General features: G+C 39.3%; 1 protein-coding gene across 1 annotated transcript in view; it reads left to right on the forward strand.

Moving 5' to 3' along the window:
• The window catches only part of cusr (Copper-only SOD repeat protein), an 89197-nt gene that overhangs the window by 60030 nt on the left and 3729 nt on the right, over window positions 1-25438 (forward strand). Inside the window, exons 6-8 of the mRNA XM_051922165.1 lie at window positions 4627-4768; window positions 20453-20567; window positions 24041-24165. Coding sequence (XP_051778125.1) covers window positions 4627-4768; window positions 20453-20567; window positions 24041-24165 — 382 coding nt within the window. The remainder of the gene's footprint in view (window positions 1-4626; window positions 4769-20452; window positions 20568-24040; window positions 24166-25438) is intronic.

A 25438-nucleotide genomic window follows, 5' to 3' on the forward strand; every position in this document is an offset into this window, starting at 1 on the left:
CAACAGAGCCAAGTGTAGGACCACAGACTTCAGAAAATGACAAACTTCAAGAAAGCCTCCTCTATGAAAGTACCTGTTATAGTATATGAAGAGAGAATCTTTCAAACAGTGACATGCTGGAATTAATCCTTTTTCTCTGAGCTTCCCACTATGACTGGCAGAGTTTAACAGTAGTATTGTGTGCACTTGTAGATTAGCCTTCAAATGCAATCTTCAGATAAATGACATCTTCTTCTGTTTATATTGTTCATTGCTGACCTTCAGATAGGTAGGACAAAATGAAGGGTAAATAGCTGGACTCTTAAAAGAAGATCTATTTAATGCTACTTTAAAATGTCACAAGTGCAAGCAGTAAAGCAGCAAAACATGGAAAATGTGCAAGACTCTGAATATTTTATTTACAGTTAAAATTAGAAATTGTAGTGATCTCCTGAGTTTCAGTAAATTATATAATTTAGTAGGTAACACAACTCAGTTAAAGTGCTGTGATGGTATCACCATTGCAGATAATGGCAGCAACTATCCTGGCCACAGATGTCCTTCTTTAAATTAGCCAATTACGCTGGTTATATCTTTGCTACAAGCTAAGTCAAGCTAGTGTGGGCACAACACTTGGCACTAAGGTCCATACCGATATTATCTTGAGATTGTGAAATGAAATAAGGCAAGTCACAGATAATTTCAAACATCTCACAGATTTATATAGGGATTGAATAATTCAGCCTTGTAAACTAAAAGCAAAAATTATGAAGATAATTATATATCAAGAGGTATCCACTATAGTCAAGATTTAATGTAGAGCACTGGATGTTTTTTGAATCAGGACTCTGAAAAGCAGAACTCAGAATTTGTTGAAGGGAGAATACTGAAAGGAAAACCATGCTAATCCCACTTAGCAGTAATGAAGAGGTGACTGGGCATTTCCACATCAGAGGTGGAGGCGCTGAGTCATGCAGTATTCTAGCATTATTACTTAATAGGACCATTTTGAAGGATGCAGAAAGAGCTTCTTGACTTTGCCCCAAGCTGTTTTTTTGTTGTTATTATTATATTGGACTCTTGTAATAAAATGTGACCTCATAACGCAAAATCAGATATAACCGGGTACAACTGTGGATACCTAAATTAGGTACAGTACATTTTTTCACATTTTAAATAATACCAGGGAACTTTAAAAATAAAAGGAAGTGGTAAAGGAGAACAACAAAATTATAGGAAGTGGCTAAGGACATTATTACTTCATCATCTAAATTTAAAAGTTAATGTTTACCCTTTGTGACATATGGGCTCACTGTAACACTAAACAAATCCTAGTTACATACCCTAAACCATTTTTATATCTGTTGCTTGGATGTTTAATAATTCTATCATTTCTCCAAAAGTTTTTCTTTTCAAATTGTTCTTTAAGTCTGGAAATAAAAAGAAGACTGTTGAACTGCAACTCAACAGGTAAATGACTTCCGGAAAACACGCTCATATGTGGGCAAATTGTAATTCTGACATCCAGAAAACACCCTCAAATCAGAAGTTGTGCTTTTCTAGAATTAATCAAACGGCTCCTGTCTGTGTTTCATTCCACCATTTATTTTTGTATGTATGTGTATACAGCTGTATTAAAGGGCCAGAGATTGTTTCATGCTCATTAAAATTAAAATACAGTATGAAACTTTATTAGTAATAAGGGGCACGTTTTCAGCCTTAGTCGTTAGTATCAAACCCCAGCACTCGATATTTAATTGTATTTGTCAGTATTAAAGCATTTAACTTTGTTGTAGTCATCCATATTTAAGGTTTTGGTCTTCGTTATCAGTATAGTGGTCAGCATTAAAGCATAGTATTTCCCTTTACAGACCATTTATAATTAAAAATAAGCTATTTTTAATGTCATCCTGAGAGCTTTTTAAAATAAATTTAACAAATGCATTTAACATGCATGCTTGTTGGTGAAGCAGTTTAAAATCAATTAATATGAACCATGTTTTCTTGAAGGGCGGCACGGTGGTGCAGTGGGTAGCGCTGCTGCCTTGCAGTTGGGAGACCTGGGTTCACTTCCCGGGTCCTCCCTATGTGGAGTTTGCATGCTCTCCCCGCGTCTGTGTGGGTTTCCTCCCACAGTCCAAAGACATGCAGGTTAGGTGGATTGGCGATTCTAAATTGGCCCTAGTGTGTGCTTGGTGTGTTTGTGTGTGTCCTGCGGTGGGTTGGTTCCTGTCTTGTGCCCTATGTTGGCTGGGATTGGCTCCAGCAGACCCCTGTGTTCGGATTCAGCGGGTTGGATAATGGATGGATGTTTTCTTGGATGTTGAATTTTATAATAAAAAAAGATTATTCATATAAATCCACATGCAAGAATGTAAATAAGTAATGTCAAAATGCAATTAAACAACAGAAAATATTTTATTGTTCTAAAGCTAAAGATTTATTGCTTATACTACAATTATGGTACTCATAAAGGCCACATTTGCAAATTTAAGAAAATTTTATTCTTGGCATCATATTGAATGAAGGAGACACTATGTTAATAAAACATATTTGTGAAGACATACATTAGTTACATCACCTCTGTATGTCAAACATACAGTACCTTCAAAATACAACCTAGGCACACCTGCACACATGGAAATTCTAAACTCCTTGTCACAGAACATGTTACATGCTATGCCCCTCGTCAGGACCAAAATATTATTAAGGGTCCATTAAATTAATTTAGGAATTACAATCTTCAGGAGTGATCTCTAGGGAAACACCAGTGAATAAGTCATACTGGCGTGTTAATACAGAACTGGAGATCTCCAATTAGCATTTTTGTTCACATTTTAAGAAGACGTTGTGCTTGATGGTATCAAAACTAAATAGTTAGTTCAAGCAGATGCAGCATACAAGGAAATCCCAGCATCAACACTGATTCATAATACTAAAAAAAGGATTTTAATGACATGTTGAATCTATATGGAAAGAAAAAAAGCAGCTTTTTATATGGAACTGAATAAAATAACTCAAAACAATATGTTTTTGTGTTTCTGAAAAGTCATGTGAATTTCAAACGGGACAAAATTTAGACAAGAGTGCCAAGAATATATGCACACCATGAAAAGGCTGGAGAGTGTTAAGGGTTAAGCCTGATTGAGAAGACGGACTTAAAATATGGGTAGAACAGAGGAGAATCCAGAGAACAAGTGTTGGAATAGAAAGAGAGAACAAGTTTGGCAGTTGCATGGTACATTCATAACATGCCAATATTAAGCCACCAGCCAACATAAAAGCAAGTCTTTGCTGAAAGAGTGATGACAGAGAGAACATGTAGACTCCACACAGATGTGACACTAGCAGGGAATTCCAAAGACCAGGTATTTTTGAATACACCAAGCTTTACTATATGTTCCTATAATGGGAGTTATGCTATTTTATTCAAGCAGTAAGTTACTTTGTTAAATTAATGGTGATAATATATAACTGAACTCTTTTTGCTCCGGTGGCACTCACCACACTGGGTTTCAGTGACTCAAACTTGGGTCTGCACAGCATGCAGAGAAAAACCAGGTCAAGTGACTAAACAGGCTTTTGACTGAAAAAGTATCCCTTCTTTGCGGAAGGCTCAATCTGACTTTTGAGCATCTTCTACCTGTGATCTGACTACATCCGAAGGCTCTTCTCATCTTCTCACATTGACATTTAGGGGAGGTTAACTCTTCCCGTGTTGTACCCCATGAAATATGTCTCTTTTTGGGCCTTTTCTCTGATGTCACTCCTCCAATGACTCCCCTGCTGTTTCTTCTTTCACTAAATGGAACTCACAATTGCTGTACTCATCTCTAACCCTACTATCTGTGTACTGTATGTTTGTAGAAATACATACTTTTTCATGTATTACTATATTTTTTCACTTTACATCAAGTAGATATTCCCTAATATTAAAATGGAAGCCAAAAGTTAATTTTAATGTTTCTTAAGTGGTTGAAAAGGTAAAATAAAAATCTTAAAAGAAAATAATTTTTGTTTTCATACATGTACTTTTGGCCCACATCTAACAATGACAACAGTTATCCAATGGCCTGATTATAAAAGAGCAAATGGCACACCCTTACCTTCACTGTCTGGATGCTGCTTATTCTGTTGAACAAAAATACTGCATATTACTACTAGCTGGTGATTTCACATGTAATACCTCTTAAAGTTTAAAAATGAATTTTAAGAACTTTTTACATCACATGTTAAGGCAACTCCTGATGAAGGCTATACAGTACAGCCAAAACGTGGTGTTCCTTACCTTCTTTCCTTTTCAGAATGGACATAACATTTAAACCTTTATTTCCACTACTGCCTACTGCCCAATTACGTAAGTCCAAGCTTATATAAATTACATTTACAAATATGGCACTACCCAGACCTATTACATATATTAAAGTATTGTAAAAATAATTATGCAATTTACTTTTTTAATTTATTTCTGCACTTATGAAAATAAGAAATCTCCTCTTTTGTCTTCAGTGTGCTTATCTAACATCCCATATAAGCTGAACTTTGAACATAATTACAACTTGCATAATTGGTGACCTCAAATGCAGTCATTTTCATGATAATAATTTAATCTTTATGAACTTAGCTGTTTTTTGTATGTGCTTCTAGGGTGGATATTACAACAGTTGCTTCAGAGTTAACCCTCTAAATTGTGAAGTGGGAGACCTGAATTCAAAACAGGGACCTGTAAGTCTAGGAATTCGGCAGTTGTATACAGATGCCAACCTTCCACTAGCTGGTGATTTCACAGGTAATGACTTCTTAGAGTTTAAGAAAATGAATTCTGAAAGTCTTTTATATCTCATGTTTAAAATGTAATGAAAGCTCTTCTGGAGGTGAGAATTGAGCTCATTCTGAAAAGAGACATACCTTCAGTACATGCTTGGGTCTTTCAGGTTTGTCCAGTGGTTCTTCATCCGTCTGAGCTGTCTTATCACTAAATCGGGATCAGCCGACAGCTCAGCACCTTACAAAAGTGACCAAAACATACAGCCTCAGACTACAAAGTCAAGCAATGACCTTTAGTGTAAGGTAGCCTAGTGCCAGGTGAACTTATGAACAATTTTGTAATTGAACATGGTGTTTATTATGGACAATTCATGATAGGAACAGAAATCCAGTAATGATTCATCTCAAACTGTCCAATCCTCCCCATCACTCCGCTCCAAATACTGTATCTTCATCATTCCTGATGTAAAGACTGAGGTCTTACAGGACATTCTTTCTTAAAAGCCATTTGTAGTGTACAAAAAAAAAATAGCAAACAAAAGAAAAAAAATAACAGTCAAAATGTACCTCTGCAACTTGAAGATCCTGCAGACACCAGAACAAACTACAACTGTACAGCACTTAGCCAAGAACTAGGAAGGGGAAATGAGAAAGGTTTAGAAAAAACAAATGAGATGAATAGTAAAAGCCCAATTGTATACTTCTAAGTTTAGCCACCTTTGTATCTATCATGGATCAAAGTAGAGTACTTCAAGGAATGTTTTTTATTGCACACCTTACAATCTAAAATTCCAAGGAATATTCATACTGGTAAGGAGTAACTTTTTTACATTATTTTTGTGATTTCTGTTTTTCAATTCTTAAATTTTGTGTGGCCCTCCAGCATTTTAATCTGTCTTGGTGACAAATAGTTTTAATCAGTGATCCAAACTCCAATGAGTTCTTTTTAACTGGGCAATATATCAAATTTTTGATTCAATTTAATATTTAAGTCAATGTTGTGATGTCTAGTTTTTTTTTGATTTTCAAGAACTTCCCACGCCACTCCATTGCTTTTTCTAAGCACGACTGTGATGACTTCGCCTGTGCTGCCTGGTAGTAATAATAAGCATGAGAAAAAAAATGTTGTGATGATCAGAAGAAGAGGCCACATAAGTATGTGAGGCACCTGCAATGTGCTCTCTCACCTCTACCAAAATGGGTCTCTACTTAGCAAAGTTCCAAAAAATGTGCTCTGTTCCACTGCATAATGTATGAGCAGACAAGCAGCATTTGGAAGGAGATAACAGATGCAGTTACTTACCACGTTGCAAAACACACTTTTGGCTGCTTAATGTACACTAGTGCTGGGCGGTATACCGGTTCATACCGAAAACCGTTTTTTACTTTTTTTATGATATGGATTTTTCTTATACCGCAACACCAGTTTAAATTGCCTAAACGACGTTCGGAACGTGGCGCAGCGGGAAACTGTTCAAGTGGGGACCTTTTTCACTGCTACACCGCTAAACACAGATTTGTTGCACTAGGGCTTTTTTTCACTGCTACACCACCAAATAGTGGGGCGATAGCATAGGTATGCCGCGCAGTGAAAATGGACAGAGGGACGAAAAAAAGCAGTCACGTCTGTCGCCTGGAGATGCTTTAGTTTTAAAAGGTCAGATGTGAAAATACTGTTTCTATACTACTGGATAATACTGCAAGCCAAGTTGTACTTGTTTTATTTGTTTTCAATACAGTGTAATGTATCTGGGTACTATGTAATAGTGTGACGACATTTTGACTTTATTCTCGACATTTCCACTTTAATCTTGACGCTTATGACAAGAATAAAGTCGACATGTTGACTTTATTCTCGTAATTTGTCATTAAAGTAGAACATCGTAAACTAAGCTTCATCATAAAATGAATATTTAATTTACTAGATTTTCTCAAACCCCGTCATAAGTTATATAGCACATTAAATGCTTTGTGTTAAGTGATTCGTTCAGAGATGGGCGCAACTCTGAATGGATGGCATAATTAAACATGTATAACAAAGATATTTTTAAAGTTCTGAATACTCCGTGGGCTAAGTTTATAACTAGTTTTAATTTCACAAAGACGTTTATCGTGTGGGGATTGGTTATGTGGTGAAAGAAAAAGGAAGGATAGGAACTGGGGTTTTGGTATCCTATGTCAGATAGAGACAGCATGCATGCAATAAAGATAGCCCGCTCAGAAGAACATGCATTGAATTCTGTGTTCGTGTCTCCGACCAGCAGATCACAAACCCAACACTTATACAATATTTAAGTTAAACCTGTGCGATAGCTATTCATACATCGAGTTTTTTGGAGCCTCGTCACACCTGCCATAAAGTTCTCTACACTGAACATACATCTGGGGACCCCTTACTGCGAGGGAGCAGCACTACCGCCTCACTACCGTGCATGTGTAATACCTGCTTTAATGCATTTCATTATGAAAATGATATCAAGTATTTATCTTAGCATTCTAAATTTTCAGAAAGCAGGAATATCATGAAGTGAATGGATTCTGTATGGTGATCGCTGTCTTCTCTTAGTGCGGAGGAAGTCAGTTTAAGAAATGTAGTGATTAACCACTGTGTCGGGGAACGTAACACAAAGCATTTAATGTGCTGCATTAATTTATGATGGGGTAAATTAAGTAATTGATTAAACATTGATTTTAGGAAGAAGTTTAGTTTACGACATTCTACTTTAATTATGAAGTAAACTATGAGAATAAAGTGAAAATGTCGACTTTAATCTCAACATAAACAGCGAGAATAAAGTGGAAATGTCGATTTTAATCTCGACATAAACGCCGAGAATAAAGTGGAAATGTTGACTTTGTTCTCGACATATAGTTTGTTTTTTTCTTCCCAGTATAGCTTAGCTTGAAGCAAGGTCCATATTAATGCAGTTTGCCTAAATGATGGTTCAGTTGGTAAAGATGTCATCACCAAGTTGCACTTGTATTATATTTTAATTTGGTGAATACTGTGTAATGCACCTGGGCTTGAAGTCTTGAAGTAATAGTGCAACTATCAGTAATAATACTATTATTTATTTTATTGTTATTATTTATTAGTTTAAATATTATGCAGTTTAATGATGATAAAGTTGTTTAAAAAGTCACTTTAACGTGTCAGTGGACAGAGATTGTTAACATTAACAGAAAGTGTAGTTGGTTTACAAAAAATATTTACTATTTATTCCTTTTCTAAGACATATTCGGTGCAATACAATTTTTGACAAGCACTTCTGGATATTTTATTAAGTCTAAATGCCTCTTTGTATGGTTGAGAATATGTTGTCAAAATTATAGTTTGTTTTTTGCAAAATTTGTTCAATAAAAAGGTTCTATATTTTGACTGCATCTGTCATGCAATGTGATACCTTCTCTTCATTAGTGCCACCCCCTTGAAAACTATCACTTTATGGGGCAATGCAAAACTGTATTAATACTTGTGTGTACATTAAAATGTTTTTTTTTTGTACAATGTACAATACTGTTGACAGTGGAATAGGTTACTCTTAGCCAGTAATTGCAGTGGAAAATGTGGTTAACATCCACTCATGCATGGGGAAAAAAATACCGTCGAATACTGTGAAACCGGGATAATTTAGAAAAATACCGTGATATAGAATTTTGGTCATACCGCCCACCCCTAATGTACACCCTAAAATATTTGTCAGTGATGAAATAACTACACTAACAGTAATTCCCACCAAACATGATATGTTCATTCACCATAAGCCCTCATCCATTCATTCTGTACAGAAACTTTCAAAGCAAGACTAAAAACAACAGTATGTATCATTTATAGGGTAAACTGCAAATAAACAATCAAATAAACAATCTTATTACTTTTGACTAGAATTTAGTAATAGGATAATTCAGCATCAATTATTCGGTTAAAAATCTGTGTGATTTTAAAATGGTAAATTGCAATAGCAAGATGTTACTTATGTTTATTAAGATTAATAGCAAAAGTAAAGTTTCACTGGATGATTTTAACAGCTCAGTTTCCAGCAAAATATTACTGCCCTCTTCAGATTTTTGTCTGGCACCAGCACTGTAGAGTAACTCTCTATACCATAGAAAAAGAAGGATCCAAGAACCGTTTTAAGCACACGGGGTGCAAAATATTAATTGCTCAGGCAGAAATGCAGTACTGTAATTACTATACTGGTGAATGTTATAAAACAAACTAGCCAACCCGCGGCGTACCATACGCCGCATAATCAGGCTGGGTTTTTAATGATTTTTAAGCACAGGGGAAAAATTAACATTTGAAAAATCCGGAGGAGAGGGGAAGGACGCCTATTACGCCCCATCCGTCATGCTAGTCTGCTGATTTCTCGTTCAGTAACCTGTGAGTAGTGATTGGGGGGGGGTGAAGCCTCGCGAAGCATCAACACGTTTCAAGCAATTGTGTCGGAAATCGTATCGAAGCTTCGAAGCATTTAACACTCACTTCCCTAGTGACACGTCCTGGCCATTTTCATTAACGTTACAGAAAGTTATGATACACTTGAATGACGTCTGTTAAAACTCGTATTGCTTTTATTTTTTCGCAGCTACAGACTGACAACGAAGAGAAGGGTTCGTCAGCAGCTTCTAGTGTGTGATGCTTTGCATTAAGGAGACAGTGGAAGATTGTGGGTTGGCTTCCTGGTTCTTCCCTGTGTGGATAGCAAATTATCCGCGACAAACAAACTGTTTTACACGCTGCAAACCAACCCGCGGCGTAGTATATGCCGCTTTTTCAATGTTTTTTAAGCAGAGGGAAAAAAATGAACATTTGCAAAATTGGTAACGCTGCTTTCAGTAAGTACAATGCACACGCGTTTAGTTTGTTGGCGACTTTTTGCCAGCTGTCTTTCCTGGTTTGGGCTGTTTTTGCAGTGTTACCGCTTGTGCATATTAAATCTTGAATTCCTTTGAGTAACTAACTAACACCCACCCATTCAGCTTGTGTGAAAAAAATGCGCCCGTTCTTTCATCATTTTGTTGCAGCAATATACATTGTGTTTTCACTCAGCGCGGAGGTGCGCATTCATCTCGGATTATTACATCCAGCTAATCTGCTACACGACTGCGTTTGAAAAACTGACTTATCCCAGATGAGTTTCACCGGCATTAATGATTAGGAATCTGGTTGGAACAAAACACTGCAGCCACAGGGGTTCAGCAGGACTGAGTTTGGGAAACACCGCTGAACACTCATGGCTCTTGCCAACTCACGGCGTATCATATGTCGCATAATTATGTATTGATGGGTGAACACTTTCTGAACGACACAGTTGTCCAAACAGAAGTGAAAGTAAAATCGAGCCTGGTGCATTCTTTTGGTAGTGTTGCTGCTTTACAGTAAGGAGACTGTGGAAGATTTTTGGTTCGTTTGGGCTGCATTTGCAGTGTTACCGCCTGTGCATATGAAATCTTGAAATCCTTTGAGTAACAAATTAACTAACACCCACCCACACACACACAGCTTGTGTAAAAAAAATGCGCCCGTACTTTCATCATTTTGTTGCAGCCTATCAAAGACTTGCTGCCCCCAACTCAAGGTGGCTCAGAGGTCGATGTGTAGCGTACAACAGATGAACATAAATGACGCCGTTTTTTTCGAGGCGTTGCGTCCCCAGTTAGTGGGCGTGGCTCTGCGAGTTGTCGTCGTATCCAATGGTCATAGAGTTGGTGGGCGAGGCTCTTTCCTACTTGTCGGCGGCTTAGTGAATCCACGCCTCTTCCTGCGTGCTTTGATGGGTGTCTTGTTTTGGTGTGCGTGCTTTCATGGTTGTCTTCCCCTTCTGGCGTCGACTTTGTGAATTATATATATAGATACCCACACACATTATACCCACAGTTAAAGATATGAAAGTATATGCAAATGCATAATTTGGGACCATTAAAAATTATGTAAATTATAAAACATATGTATAATACACATACATAATGTACATTAATTATGAACTCTGATTAGAGCCCTTAATGAATCAAGAGCTTTGTCTTTCCTTATATAAAAATGTTAAACAGACATACAGAGCAATGTAAATAAGCACGTTTCATTCTCTAATATATTTCATAATATTATTGTGAGAAAATGTAACCAGTTTTTGTTTCTATATGGAAAGCGTATATCCTCTCTTGAGAATATCAAGAACTATCAACTATCAAATTGGTTGCTACATCAATTTAAGTTCATATTGTCCACACCTACTCTAACTTTCTCCAATTAATGATGGGCAGCACCAAGATCAGGTAGAAAACTCTGCTTAACAGAATCACGTATGGGAGCATGCTGCTCAACTGTAAACTGTTTAATACTGTCAAATAGGATATCCATAATAAATACACAAGCATGTTCAGGATAGGCCTCACACTTGGCAGCAGAGCCCCAACACAAATTGCAGGCTTCAGGCCTGCACAGGCCCAATACTGGGGTTAAAGGTTTTTAAGTTCAAAGTCTCAAAATATCCAAAATGGAGAAGAGGGAAACTGTAAACCTAGGCAAAGTTTCTTTATATTTGATTATTTATTAGAAGGATTCATATGGATTGCAACAAACAAAGCAGGAGCAATAAACAAGAGTAAACATAGGTTTGGACAAAAAACAAAACTAAAAGAATCTAAATGAATAAATTCAAGAATCACAAAACCAGGATCAGCACATTTAATGATAGCAGGGTTTAAAACTAGGCATCCAAAATCAGAAGCACAGAATCACAAAAACAGGAACTGAACATCAAAAAAGCAAAACTAAAGCTGCTTTCATTTATACTAATGAGTCCAGTCTACCAGCCGTATAAACAACAACAACATTTATTTATATAGCACATTTTCATACAAAAAAGTAGCTCAGAGTGCTTTACATAGTGAAGAAAAGAAAAATAAAGGACAAAATAAGAAATTAAAATAAGACAACATTAGTTAACATAGAATAAGAGTAAGGTCCGATGGCCAGGGAGGACAGAAAAAACAAAACAAAAAAAAAAAAAAACTCCAGATGGCTGGAGAAAAAAATAAAATCTGCAGGGGTTCCAGGCCACGAGACCACCCAGTCCCCTCTGGGTATTCTACCTAACATAAATATGTATGGTAGAATGGTATGATATATATATGTAAGTATAAAGCAGTGCCCCTTCCCTTTGGGCTCCACATAAAGGTGACAGAGCAGAATAATAGAGACAAGAGACAGAGACAAATAAAGGGCCTGAGTACAAACCATTCTAGGGAAATCCCGCCCGGCTCTGGGGCAGCCAACGACATCACTTCTGGTTCCGATCCTGTTGACATCACTTCCCATACTGGCCTTTAAAGCCACCATCTTGTTACTACTAATTCAGTTCTGTTTTGGACTCAGTCGTGTGAACATGTCTGTTTTTTTGAATCAATTTTGCAGCCGGGGAAAAATTATACGGGTGGCTGCCCCAAACCTTCTCAATGTCTTTTGGTTGTTTTTGTGACAGTGACGTAGTCGGCAGGATGATAGAATCCCAGAAGAAAATGGGACCGGACCTGAATCATGACCAGGTGGCAGAGTACTGGGGCCGAGCTTATGAGTGGGGGTTTCGTCACAGATTTCAGAAAGAACCGGTGCAGACTCCGCTCCCTTTGTCTAGTTCCGAGCCACATAAAATAAATAGGGAGAGTGTCGATGGGACACACAAATGTGGGTTGGTCTCTATGGGGGAAGCGACAGAGACTTATTATGTTCTCTCAGAGGTGAGAGCTGTCGTTTTTGTGACACCAGATACAAGGTTAATGTTAACAGTAAACGTTAACATTGGTACTATCTGTTGTTTTTCTTTAGTTGACCCTTGATCAATAAACTGCACTATGTTATTAAAATGGAATTATATTTGTGTGTAAGCCGATCATACATGCATTAAAAGCTACCCAGTTTTCCATCCATCCATCCATCCATTGTCTCCCGCTTATCCGAGGTCGGGTCGTGGGGGCAGCAGCTTGAGCAGAGATGCCCAGACTTCCCTCTCCCCGGCCACTTCTTCTAGCTCTTCCGGGAGAATCCCAAGGCGTTCCCAGGCCAGTCGAGAGACATAGTCCCTCCAGCGTGTCCTGGGTCTTCCCCGGGGCCTCCTCCCGGTTGGACGTGCCCGGAACACCTCACCAGGGAGGCGTCCAGGAGGCATCCTGATCAGATGCCCGAGCCACCTCATCTGACTCCTCTCGATGCGGAGGAGCAGCGGCTCTACTCTGAGCCCCTCCCGGATGACTGAGCTTCTCACCCTATCTTTAAGGGAAAGCCCAGACACCCTGCGGAGGAAACTCATTTCAGCCGCTTGTATTCGCGATCTCGTTCTTTCGGTCACTACCCATAGCTCATGACCATAGGTGAGGGTAGGAACATAGATCGACTGGTAAATTGAGAGCTTCGCCTTGCGGCTCAGCTCCTTTTTCACCACGACAGACCGATGCAACGCCCGCATTACTGCGGATGCCGCACCGATCCGCCTGTCGATCTCACGCTCCATTCTTCCCTCACTCGTGAACAAGACCCCGAGATACTTGAACTCCTCCACTTGGGGCAGGATCTCGCTACCAACCCTGAGAGGGCACTCCACCCTTTTCCGGCTGAGGACCATGGTCTCGGATTTGGAGGTGCTGATTCTCATCCCAGCTGCTTCACACTCGGCTGCGAACCGATCCAGAGAGAGCTGAAGATCACGGCCTGATGAAGCAAACAGGACAACATCATCTGCAAAAAGCAGTGACCCAATCCTGAGCCCACCAAACCGGACCCCCTCAACACCCTGGCTGCGCCTAGAAATTCTGTCCATAAAAGTTATGAACAGAATCGGTGACAAAGGGCAGCCCTGGCGGAGTCCAACTCTCACTGGAAACGGGTTCGACTTACTACCGGCAATGCGGACCAAGCTCTGGCACCGATCGTACAGGGACTGAACAGCCCTTATCAGGGGGGCCGGTACCCCATACTCTCGGAGTACCCCCCACAGGATTCCCCGAGGGACACGGTCGAATGCCTTTTCTAAGTCCACAAAACACATGTAGACTGGTTGGGCAAACTCCCATGCACCCTCCAGGACCCTGCTAAGGGTATAGAGCTGGTCCACTGTTCTGCGACCAGGACGAAAACCACACTGTTCCTCCTGAATCCGAGGCTCGACTATCCGACGGACCCTCCTCTCCAGGACCCCTGAATAGACTTTTCCAGGGAGGCTGAGGAGTGTGATCCCTTTGTAGTTGGAACACACCCTCCGATCCCCCTTCTTAAAGAGGGGGACCACCACCCCGGTCTGCCAATCCAGAGGCACTGTCCCTGATGTCCATGCGATGTTGCAGAGGCGTGTCAGCCAAGACAGTCCTACAACATCCAGAGCCTTGAGGAACTCTGGGCGTATCTCATCCAGCCCCGGGGCCCTGCCACCAAGGAGTTTTTTGACCACCTCGGTGACCTCAGTCCCAGAGATGGGGGGGCCCACCTCTGAGTCCCCAGGCTCTGCTTCCTCATTGGAAGGCATGTTAATGGGATTGAGGAGGTCTTCGAAGTATTCCCCCCACCGACCCACAACGTCCCGAGTCGAGGTCAGCAGCGCACCATCCCCACCATATACAGTGTTGACACTGCACTGCTTCCCCTTCCTGAGACGCCGGATGGTGGACCAGAATCTCCTCGAAGCCGTCCGAAAGTCATTCTCCATGGCCTCCCCAAACTCCTCCCACGCCTGAGTTTTTGCCTCAGCAACCACCAAAGCCGCATTCCGCTTGGCCTGCCGGTACCTATCAGCTGCCTCCGGGGTCCCACAGGACAAAAGGGTCCTGTAGGACTCCTTCTTCAGCTTGACGGCTTCCTTCACCGCCGGTGTCCACAAGCGGGTTCGGGGATTGCCGCCACGACAGGCACCGACCACCTTACGGCCACAGCTCCGGTCAGCTGCCTCAACAATAGAGGCACGGAACATGGCCCATTCGGACTCAATGTCCCCCACCTCCCTCGGGATGTGGTCGAAGTTCTGCCGGAGGTGGGAGTTGAAGCTACTTCTGACAGGGGGCTCTGCCAGACGTTCCCAGCAGACCCTCACAACACGTTTGGGCCTACCACGCCTGACCGGCATCCTCCCCCACCATCGAAGCCAACTCACCACCAGGTGGTGATCAGTTGACAGCTCCGCCCCTCTCTTCACCCGTGTCCAAGACATGTGGCCGCAAGTCCGACGACACGACCACAAAGTCGATCATCGAACTGAGGCCTAGGGTGTCCTGGTGCCAAGTGCACATATGAACACCCCTATGCTTGAACATGGTGTTCGTTATGGACAATCCGTGACGAGCACAGAAGTCCAATAACAAAACACCGCTCGGGTTCAGATCAGGGGGGCCATTCCTCCCAATCACGCCCTTCCAGGTCTCACTGTCATTGCCCACGTGAGCATTGAAGTCTCCCAGCAGAACGAGGGAGTCCCCAGAAGGTATGCCCTCTAGCACCCCCTCCAGGGACTCCAAAAAGGGTGGGTACTCCGAACTGCTGTTCGGTGCATACGCACAAACAACAGTTAGGACCCGTCCCCCCACCCGAAGGCGAAGGGAGGCTACCCTCTCGTCCACCGGGGTAAACCCCAATGTACAGGCTCCAAGTTGGGGGGCAATAAGTATACCCACACCTGCTCGGCGCCTCTCACCGGGGGCAACTCCAGAGTGGTAGAGAGTCCAGCCCCTCTCAAGGAGATTGGTTCCAGAGTCCAAGCTGTGCGTCGAGGTGAGCCCGACTATATCTAGCCGGAACCTCTCAACTTCGCGCACTAGCTCAGGCTCCTTCCCCTTCAGAGAGGTGACATTCCACGTCCCAAGAGCCAGTTTCTGTAGCCGAGGATCGGACCGCCAAGGTCCCCGCCTTCGGCCACCACCCAACTCACACTGCACCCGACCTCCTTGGCCCCTCCCATAGGTGGTGAGCCCATGGGAAGTACCCAGTTTTCACTTTTTTTAACCTCTGATAAGGGTTAAAAAATAGGGTGAGAATAAAATAGGAAGTAAGTACAAAACTGAGCATTGAGGCTCTGTAGACTGCCAGATGACTTAAAAGTTATAAAGGAGTACAGTGATAAAAGATTTAGGACTAACTTAAAGAAATAGATATAAAGTATTTCTTTATGTAAAGAGCTTCTGTAACAAAACAAAATTCCTCCAGCACAAATAAGTTCTATCTATCTATCTATCTATCTATCTATCTATCTATCTATCTATCTATCTATCTATCTATCTATCTATCTATCTATCTATCTATCTATCAACATAGATATAATGGCACTTTACATTTGCAGTATCCTTGCCTGATGTACACGTATAAACAGGACAAATTTAATTTCACACTAATGATCACAGAAACAAAATAATATGAAAATGTATGCAAAAGATAAATATGAGAACAATAATGAAGCTAAAAACATGCTCCAATAGGGGTGCACAATTACCATAAAATTAAACATTTTTGACCTTGATATTGCAATGGTAATTATTAATTTCAATTAATAGCATTACTGTGAAATACACATTTTGTGTTGTCAACTGTAAATATTCTGTATACACATAGTACAGCAGAAGCTCCATTTAGAAGTGTTCTAGGTAACCACTTAAAAACTGTTGATGTGAAATTGTTAAATGCTGGATTAGTTGAAAAATTTTAATTTAGTATTTAAAATAATATTGTTTCTTATTTATTGATTAATATAAAGATAACAGGATTCTTATTAAAATATGTGCATCACTGTATTTGGAACACAGTAAAACAGTAAATTACTGCTATTCATATAATTCTGAAAAACATGTAAGTACAGTATAATACTTTTTTTTTCAAAAAAAATGTGTCATCTAAAAAAACAGCAATCACTACCATTAAGGACAAAATTAATTAATTAATTAATTAAATAAATAAGAGACATAAAACATATTTCATGACACATTTATTTACTCTCACATTTAATGCTCCTTTTCTTTGTTTATTATCACATTACAGAATCTTTTTCTATTTATTTAATTATTTATTTTTATCTGAAATATTCCTGCAGTCTGGTCCAGTCATTAATAGCAATGGCATTCATTACATTTGCCACCGTTATGGGTAATCAAACAAACTTGCTGCTTCTCCTTCAAGCCCCAGGTGGCCACTGCAGCTCTCGGCACTTGAGGAAAGTATGCTGTTTGTAAGCGCTCACTTCTCGGTTTAAACTCTCATCAATAAAATGAATTGGTATGCTTAGCTACATGATTCAAACCGAAGAAGGGCCTCTGAGACAATAATGCTAATCAGTGCATCATGGTGTTGCACAAATCAAACACTTTAAGTTTAATTTGTTTAAAATATACCTTCCTGCATAGCTACCATTTACTTTTAGTTGCTGCAGGAAACTGACCAAAGGGTCTGAAGCTGACACTTCAAGTATATTATCTTATATGGCTTCTCTTTATGTTCTCTTGTTACCACCTTCTAACCCATAAACACAGATATGGAATGGGAGACACAGACTTTAGTTTCCTTGTTTAAAACAGGCTTGTCTTAAAAGATTAAAGAAGAGTTGGTGGGTCATTAGGAATATGTTGGAAGAAATGATAAACCTTGCACTAAAAACAAGGGCAAATAAAAATAAGGATATTCCAGAACTGGCAGAAGTAGGGAAAACAAGTCTAACATACATATAAAGGCAGCAAAAAATTACTGAGATACTATGTATTTAGTGTGGAAACTTAGAACAGGTGGTATCAGAGATGCCCTAAATTACATGGGAAACTAATATGCCTCTTCTGTGTCAGGTATGGTAGAGGTGGCACATGTAGGCAAAACTTCTATTGAAAATTCTCTCATGGTCCCATAGCAAATATTCCCACTTTGTTCATTCATCCCTTGTGCGTGTTTCATTATTTTTATGAACACATCCTGTATCTTGGCTTCATTCCCTGTAAGGAGCGATGCCATGGTGGTACTCATATTTCACAATACTTTCATTTATCTCTTCAAACTCCATTTAAACTCTCTTTCTTTTGAAATTCTTCTGGAGCTTAGCCTAAATGAAATCAGTTATTTTTCACAAATATGGTTTACCTATACATCTATTTTAGGTTTGTGAGCTGCCCTGAAGTAACTACCAACTAGTGGTTAGTGCTCCTTTCTTTACAGGTCCAGGGACTAGGTTCCACTACCAGCCTGGGAAGATTTTGTATGGTCTACCTCTGTCTGCGTGTTTTAGTTTAGCTGGTTACTTAGAATTGGCCCAGTATGGGGGACTTTAGGTAAGCATGTCCCATAATGCACTTATGAACCATCCAGGGATAGTTTATGGATAGTGATCAGTTGCACCAGCTGCTGTGACCCTGAACTAGATAAGAAAATGACAAACAAATGAATGGATGATTATATAGCTAGGACATTGCAAGTCCAATGCTTATAAGTTGTACACTATGCGAATATAATATAATAGATCTTTAAGTATTGCACTTTGACAAAAATGCCCAGCTTTTTTTTTCTTTTTCTGCAGAGCTGTTATGTAATACTGGCAGCTCATAAAAGCTGCATTAACAATGCATTTTTGTGTACATCTACAGTAACCATTAATTTTTGTCATCTTAAATAGAAGTACTTAGAACAGGGGTCCTCAATAACAGTCCTGCAGGGCCGCAGTGGCTGCAGGTTTTTGTTCTAACCTGGTTGCTTAATTAGAAAGCATTTCTTGCCAATAATTTAATTTCATAGCTTGTTAGTGCTTTAACTCTGCCATGTCAGGTAATTCTCATATCCTAGATTTTCTTCCCCTTTCTAAAGATATCATCCAAATGATTTGAAGGCTAAAATGGATGAGTAATTCTCAGTCCTTCACTTTTTTCTCTTCACTTTCCTTCCAAGTATTTAATTAAACCCAATAGGGCATGATAAATACATACAGGTGTAAATGGTAACAAGCTAAATGGAGGACTGCTGGTCTCTTTTGTCATTTGCATGTTATTGCTAATTAGGAGCAATTTAAAAACCAAGAATACAGCTGTTTAAGACTAAAATAAGCAATAATGGTGCAAAATCTTAACAAGCAAAACAACTGAAGTGAAACAGTATTGTTACTTGAGTAATAAGTGCTTCTTATTAAGCAATTGGGTTGGAGCAAAAACCAGCAGCCACTGTGGCCTTCCAGGACTGTGATTGAGAACCCCTGACTTAGAAGGTACATTGTTGTTTGCTGACAGCAGGTTTTGTATAAAACCTTTACCAGATTCAAGCATATATTTTTTTTAAATGTAATTCATAATTTCTTTTATAAAGCATCCACTTGGCTGACTTACAGCATTTTATTTTTATCTATAGTCAGGCAACGTGAATTTCTGACTGACGAACTCCACTAAAGATGGTCAGCTAACAGACAGGCATTAACAAGAAATGGCAACGAATCTATCTTTATCTCAGCTTGATTGCTCTCTATTGAATTTATACATTATCCCTGCATATATGTGTTTTTTTTATTCAGTTTATGCTCACATCCCATGTGACCTCTTAAAAATACTCTTTTTACCTACCTGCTGTCTTTTTTTTCTTCTTTTGTTTTACATTCCAGTAGTTTGGGAACTCCCGTTTTCTCCTCTCATATTTCAAATATATGCATGACACTAGTGACCTAATAACTGGGTTAAGAAAATTGACAGATGAATTAAATTATTTATGGTTCAAAAGGGTAATTATATATAGTTGTTATTTCAATTGACAAGAAATCTCAAAATATTTGTTGAATTATTGAAATTAATTCATACACATTTCTTTTTAAAATACCATTCTCATTGTTATTCTAGAGAGCTGGCAACTCTGAATTGGCCTAGTGTGAATGAATGTGTGCTATAATGGGCTGGCATCCAATTCATAGCTGTTTCCTGCCTTGTGCCCAGTGCTGCTGAGATTTTCTCTAGTTCCTACCTTTTACAAATACTCCACAATAAAGTTCAGAATTTGCATGACATGTGCTATTTTGAATATCATCATAAGATTACATCAATGTCATTTTTATAACATTTCAAATTTCACTTGAAACAGAAACTGTGAGTCAGGTTCTTCACAGCCCTCCTTGTTTATTATTTTTACCTATTAACAAAGTGGGTATCTGCACTTGTACAGTCATTTAAAACATCCTACTTTGTATAAACTTCTGTACATTCTACAAACTTTAGTTTTGTCTAACTGCTTACCTGGAATAGGCCTGAGAACCTGGCATGATAAGACTGGACCAAACAGTTGTTGACACCTGCTAGATAGTCGTGTTCTGACTACTGATGGTCTATCTGCTATGTGCTGTTTTATTAGTATATCTCCTATCAACCAACAAAGGACCAGTGGAAGCTGACCAGCCTCAGCATATTGGTTTATTACAGACAATGGTCCAATAAACTTTGATTGCTGTTTTAAAAAATACCTGCATTCTACAGAGGAAATATCAGCTCATAATACAAAGTCCACGGAAGAGATCTCCATCCCAGCTCCCCATAGATATGCCTATAGATCTTATTAATACATCTCATTCTATCCTCTCATGGCCTTTCTGTTCACTGAAAAACAAAGCTGAAACTCATTTTACATTGTAATTGCAGTTCATGCCTAAATCTAATTGTAGATAATGAAAAAATGATCTCACTTGATGCCTAGTGTACAGTAGATACATATGTCTCTATTCCTTTCTTGTAGCTATATATCGATCAATTGTCCTGTATAGCAAAACGGGTGTTTTGGGCTGTGCGGCCATCCTGCCAGAATCTCCTGCAGCTGTTCTGACATTTCCAACTATCAAATCTTTCAGCAGGTAAGAGATTTATGCCAAAAAGGGAGGTGAATGTGATATTGCACATTGTATCATCCAATAAGCTTTATGTTCAATACTCTGCTGACTACAAAATTGCTTGCAATCATATTTGGGTGATTCTGCTGTTTAAAAAAAGTAGCAAAGTGCAGTAAAGTGAGCACAACAGCAGGCACAGGAGAAGATACAAAACCATCATCGGCAGGCAGTATGTGGGAATGGCCTCTCCTGTGATGTGATAGTTAATCTGAAGTCCGAAAAAATGATGATGATGATGAAATTCATTCTTCATGCAGCTTCCTCCCATATACAAAGCAGATATATTTACATAACAAAACAAAAAAACACTTGCTACAAGTTCTGATATTTGATCTGACGATGTGAAAATCTGAAAAATCATCACTAGTACTTATGAACAATTTGGTAATATTTTTTCTTGTCATGAAAGCTATGAGTATAACATAAAATGCTGAAACCCTCTTAATAAAATTCAAGATTGCAGAGCCTGTCATGTCAGCATTTGGACCACTGCAATAACTAACGCTGGATGGGGACGTTGCTTACTGTAGAGACAGTGCCTATAACTAATCACATCTAAGCTCACATTTACAAGAGTAATTAAATAAACACATATACAACATTGTGATGTGGTACAAAAAAATGTGAATACCTTTAGAAAACCCATAAAGACATTCGGAGAACACAAAAAGAAGGCAGGAGAGAAATTTGAACCATAGACGCTGGATACAAGAGCTGCTGTAAGTTCTATTTGACCGTGAATATCATTAAAGCATTTGAATATACGTCTGCTTTGTTGTGAATTCAGAAAGGTGATTGAAGAGAAACATATTACTAAGAGAGTGGCTTTAGATCTACTGCCTATATTTCCAGAAGTGGAGGTAGCTTTATAAACTGGGGTACTACATTAAAACAAAGAACATCCATATTACTAAACGAGAATGGTAAACCGGAAGGCACAGACCTAGGTACACGGCGATGGACGCAGGAGACATAGTGCGCAGGCGCCTACAGCGCGCGTCTCATAAACCGCAAGCGAAGTCTGATCCACCGCGAACGAAGGAGTCACGGCTCAAAAATGAAAGAGCTCAACTAACGAAGGAGTCACGGCTCAAAAACGAAAGAGCTCAACTAACACCACACAGAAAAGAGGATTCTGCATTGCACCCCAGAGTCAAACGGAAGACACTACGGAGTCCGCAAAGGTCCACAAAGATAGTACGGAAGGCGCGAGAAAGTACGAAAGGCGCAGGCGCCTACAACGCGCTTCTGAACTAAACGTCCACACTACACAGCATTGTCAGGGTAATAAGAATAAACGAACTCTCCGTATTAAACGTTCGGCATCCTCACATGTCCAAGCCATATAGCATATGTGAATCACATTACAGTGATTAATTATTAACAGTACAACCACAGACAACACTCTGTATTAACAGTAAGTGCAATTATCCATATTACTAACGGTAGACAACGGATAACTAATGGAGTCACGGTCACAGCTCCAAAACGATCCAGCTCAACTAACGGAGCTACAAAAACAAGCCCGCATGGATAAAATCATTAAACGTGGGCGCCTACAACGCGCGTCTGAAACCGCGGAAGCAAAACTGTCTTGGCTCCAAAACCAAACAGCTCGACTAACGGAGCTACAAAAACGAGCCCGCATGGACAAATACAATGAACATAGACGCCTACAACGCGCATCTGAAACTGCGGATACAAAGCAGGCACGGGTTCAAAACGAAAGACCACAACTGACGGAGATACACAAACGAGCCCGCCTGGATAAAATCAATGAACGCAGGCGCCTACAACGCGCGTCTGAAATGCCGCAAGCAAAGCAGGCACGGCTCCAAAAAGAAAGAGCTCAATAGATAAACGGCAAAGAAAGGAACGACAAACAGCCGCTAAACAATTCCGCCAATTAGCTGACAACGCATTCTGTAATGAGTCCACTATTAATGAACATTCATTAGGATTAATGAATATCATTTGCTGTCATTGTCATTCACTTAACTTCCCTGAAGAAACAACTGGCAATACAACTAATGAGTTTACACGTTGTTGTCAAAAGGGTCAGGTTAGACTGCCTCCTTTAGATGACTTTCCTGAATATCTACGGAAGCGTCTAACTAACAATGTACCCGAAAGTAAAAACTTTATGGACTGCATTGGATCCTACAATAGTTCATTTTCTTTTGCATCTACCGGGGTAAATATCAGGCCAACAGCTGGCAAAGGCCCATACTGCTTTCGCATATGTGGACAAATATTATATCGGATTGGAACAGTGCACCCTGAACCAAATCACGAACGCAAATATGCACAAATCTACGTGTTAGATCCAGATGTCGCAATCTATCAACGAATGAACCTTCCTGAGAACAAGCAATACACAGAGCTCATAATGAGAAACGTCGCTGAAGTCATAAACAGTCACCCATTAGCTAAGTCTACAAAAGTACTTACAGGATCACATTCTAACAATACTGTTTTGATTCCTAGAGTTGACCTTACAAGTTCTCACCTGGAATTACCTTTTACACTTAAACGATGCCAATTTCCCATTAAACCTGCATTTGCCATGACAATCAACAAATCCCAAGGACAAACCATGGACAGAGTTGGCAGTGTATAAAGAAATATTCCAATAAATCTTTCTAATGTGCCATGCTATGGGTTCTTTACTTCCTTTGTTCGTCATCTACACCTTTACACTCCAATATATCTCATACATAACATCAATGTATTTTGGGTTACACAACACCAGGGGTTGGCGAGCGAAACGAGTAATAAGCGAGTAATGGAAAAATAGCTGCATTAAGATTTATTTCGGACAACTCTGTTTGAAGGACATGAAATTATCTTCTTTACTGTATATAAGTCTTAACAGGTAATGATCTAATGTTACTAATAAAATGTAAGTGTAAGATATTTCAATGAAAGGAGAAATGCATATGTTTTATTAAATGTTGCTAAAGATGTCATTCACTCATAATTGCCACTTTTTAATCCTCCAGTGAACTTACCATACACACATATGTGAAGTGGGAGAAAACATTCGAGCCAGGAACTGAACCTAGGTCTCTGGAACTGGCAGGCAACAGCACTAAATACTGCACCTCTTTGTATTGATGGAAAAAAACATTCTCCTTATTTCTTGTTAAAGAGAAACAATATCATTATTCCATCCAGGGCTGCTTCCTCCTTGCCTTGTGCGCATTGGTTTTAAGGAATGCTGTAGCCTCTGTGATACTAAACTGGATAAAACAGGCTTAGCAGTAGACTGATGGTTAGAGATGCAGTATGTATTAGCTAGTGAGCATTTATGCAATTAAAAAAATACAAACTTTACAGGATTGCATTTATATTATTTCAAACTACTAAACAAAAATAATGACATAAAAAGAGATCTGTATTATAAGTAATATATGTCAATTTTAATTTATATTTAGATTTGAATTCCGAAGTGCAGTTTCAAGTGTTCTTCAGATTCCTCAGTGGAGAGTCACCATCCTACCTGGGGCACCTTCTCTTGTCAACCAGGCTAAATGCCAGCAGGTCAACTTCTTCATAGCAGGTAATATCACTACATTCATGTGTCATACTGTTACCATTTTAGAAAAAAATATGGATAACAGCTTATGTTTGCTGAACATAAAATGGCCTCTGGCCCCTTTCAAATGTGTAGGGTTCTATAGAGAGCAATTAAGAATGAGTCTCCTTAGTCTAGGAACAATTATGTTAAACCTGATCTAGTTTAAGCAATCAGGTTACTCAGTAACATGCAGTGAACAGAGGTACTGTCGGACTTGAGTAAAGAATAGAGGGCATACTGGGTAGTCTACAAGTTAATGTATTCTCAATATATTAGTTTGACAGAACCTTACACATAATATGACATTTTTGGAGACCTTGATCAGGTTCTCAGATTGAAGGCATATCTGACATATTACCTCTTAGCCTCCAGGCACTCTGTCTTTTCATCACATCCCATACCTCATATTAATTCAAGATACATGTTTTCAAAAACACAGTTAATTCTACATCATCTTTAGAAAATTATTTTATCAGATGTGTCTCCTAGTGGCTAAAGCACTGATCTGTAAACCTCAAAGTTGCTGGCTCAGGTTCTATGCTTAGTGGAATTCCAGCAGTTTTCCTCAACCTCTTTACACAGAAGTAGGTCACCCTTGGAGTTCCCAGCAACCTTAGAAAAGTCTAGGACTACAAAGAAGCAGGTACAAAATCCCAGTGCTTTCTTTTGGGCAGAAAGGTCTCAACTTCCCCTAATGGAATCTATATACTGTTAACTATTGGCCTAACCTTGCTCTTCATGGTTTATGTCTAGTTCTCTGGTGCTCCTGGAGAAGTTATATTCAGTGCATTCTTTACAATGATAAGCCATACTATCCTTGGTGGTTTCTGTTTTTAAACAGTGATGTACACAGGGACTTTCTATTTGCTTGTCATCCTTGCAATATGTATTACCCTAAAATACTTTGATTTTCGACTACTGTAAACGTTTAGCATGTTTATCCCGGTGACTTGCAAATTACATCTGCATACAATTGTTCCATATTTCAAAAATGAAAATGTGTAGATAGATGAATATGTGAATAACAGAGAAGGATTAAGAAAATTAATTGATGTTATACAATGGCAGAAATAAAAGACAAGAAAACAATCCTAAGAAGCAGGAATGTACCGATGGAGTCTTCCATATTCTTTAAACCTTTGCTTACTTATATTTAGGTAAAAGCACTAGGCTGTGTTAGATATGTAATATGTGCAATTAAATCTGAGGGCAGAGTGACACAGTTCCTAAAATTTTAAAATTCCTTAAACTTTTC

The sequence above is a fragment of the Erpetoichthys calabaricus genome, chromosome 2 (genome assembly GCF_900747795.2).
Source record: "Erpetoichthys calabaricus chromosome 2, fErpCal1.3, whole genome shotgun sequence".
Classification (NCBI taxonomy): domain Eukaryota; kingdom Metazoa; phylum Chordata; class Cladistia; order Polypteriformes; family Polypteridae; genus Erpetoichthys; species Erpetoichthys calabaricus.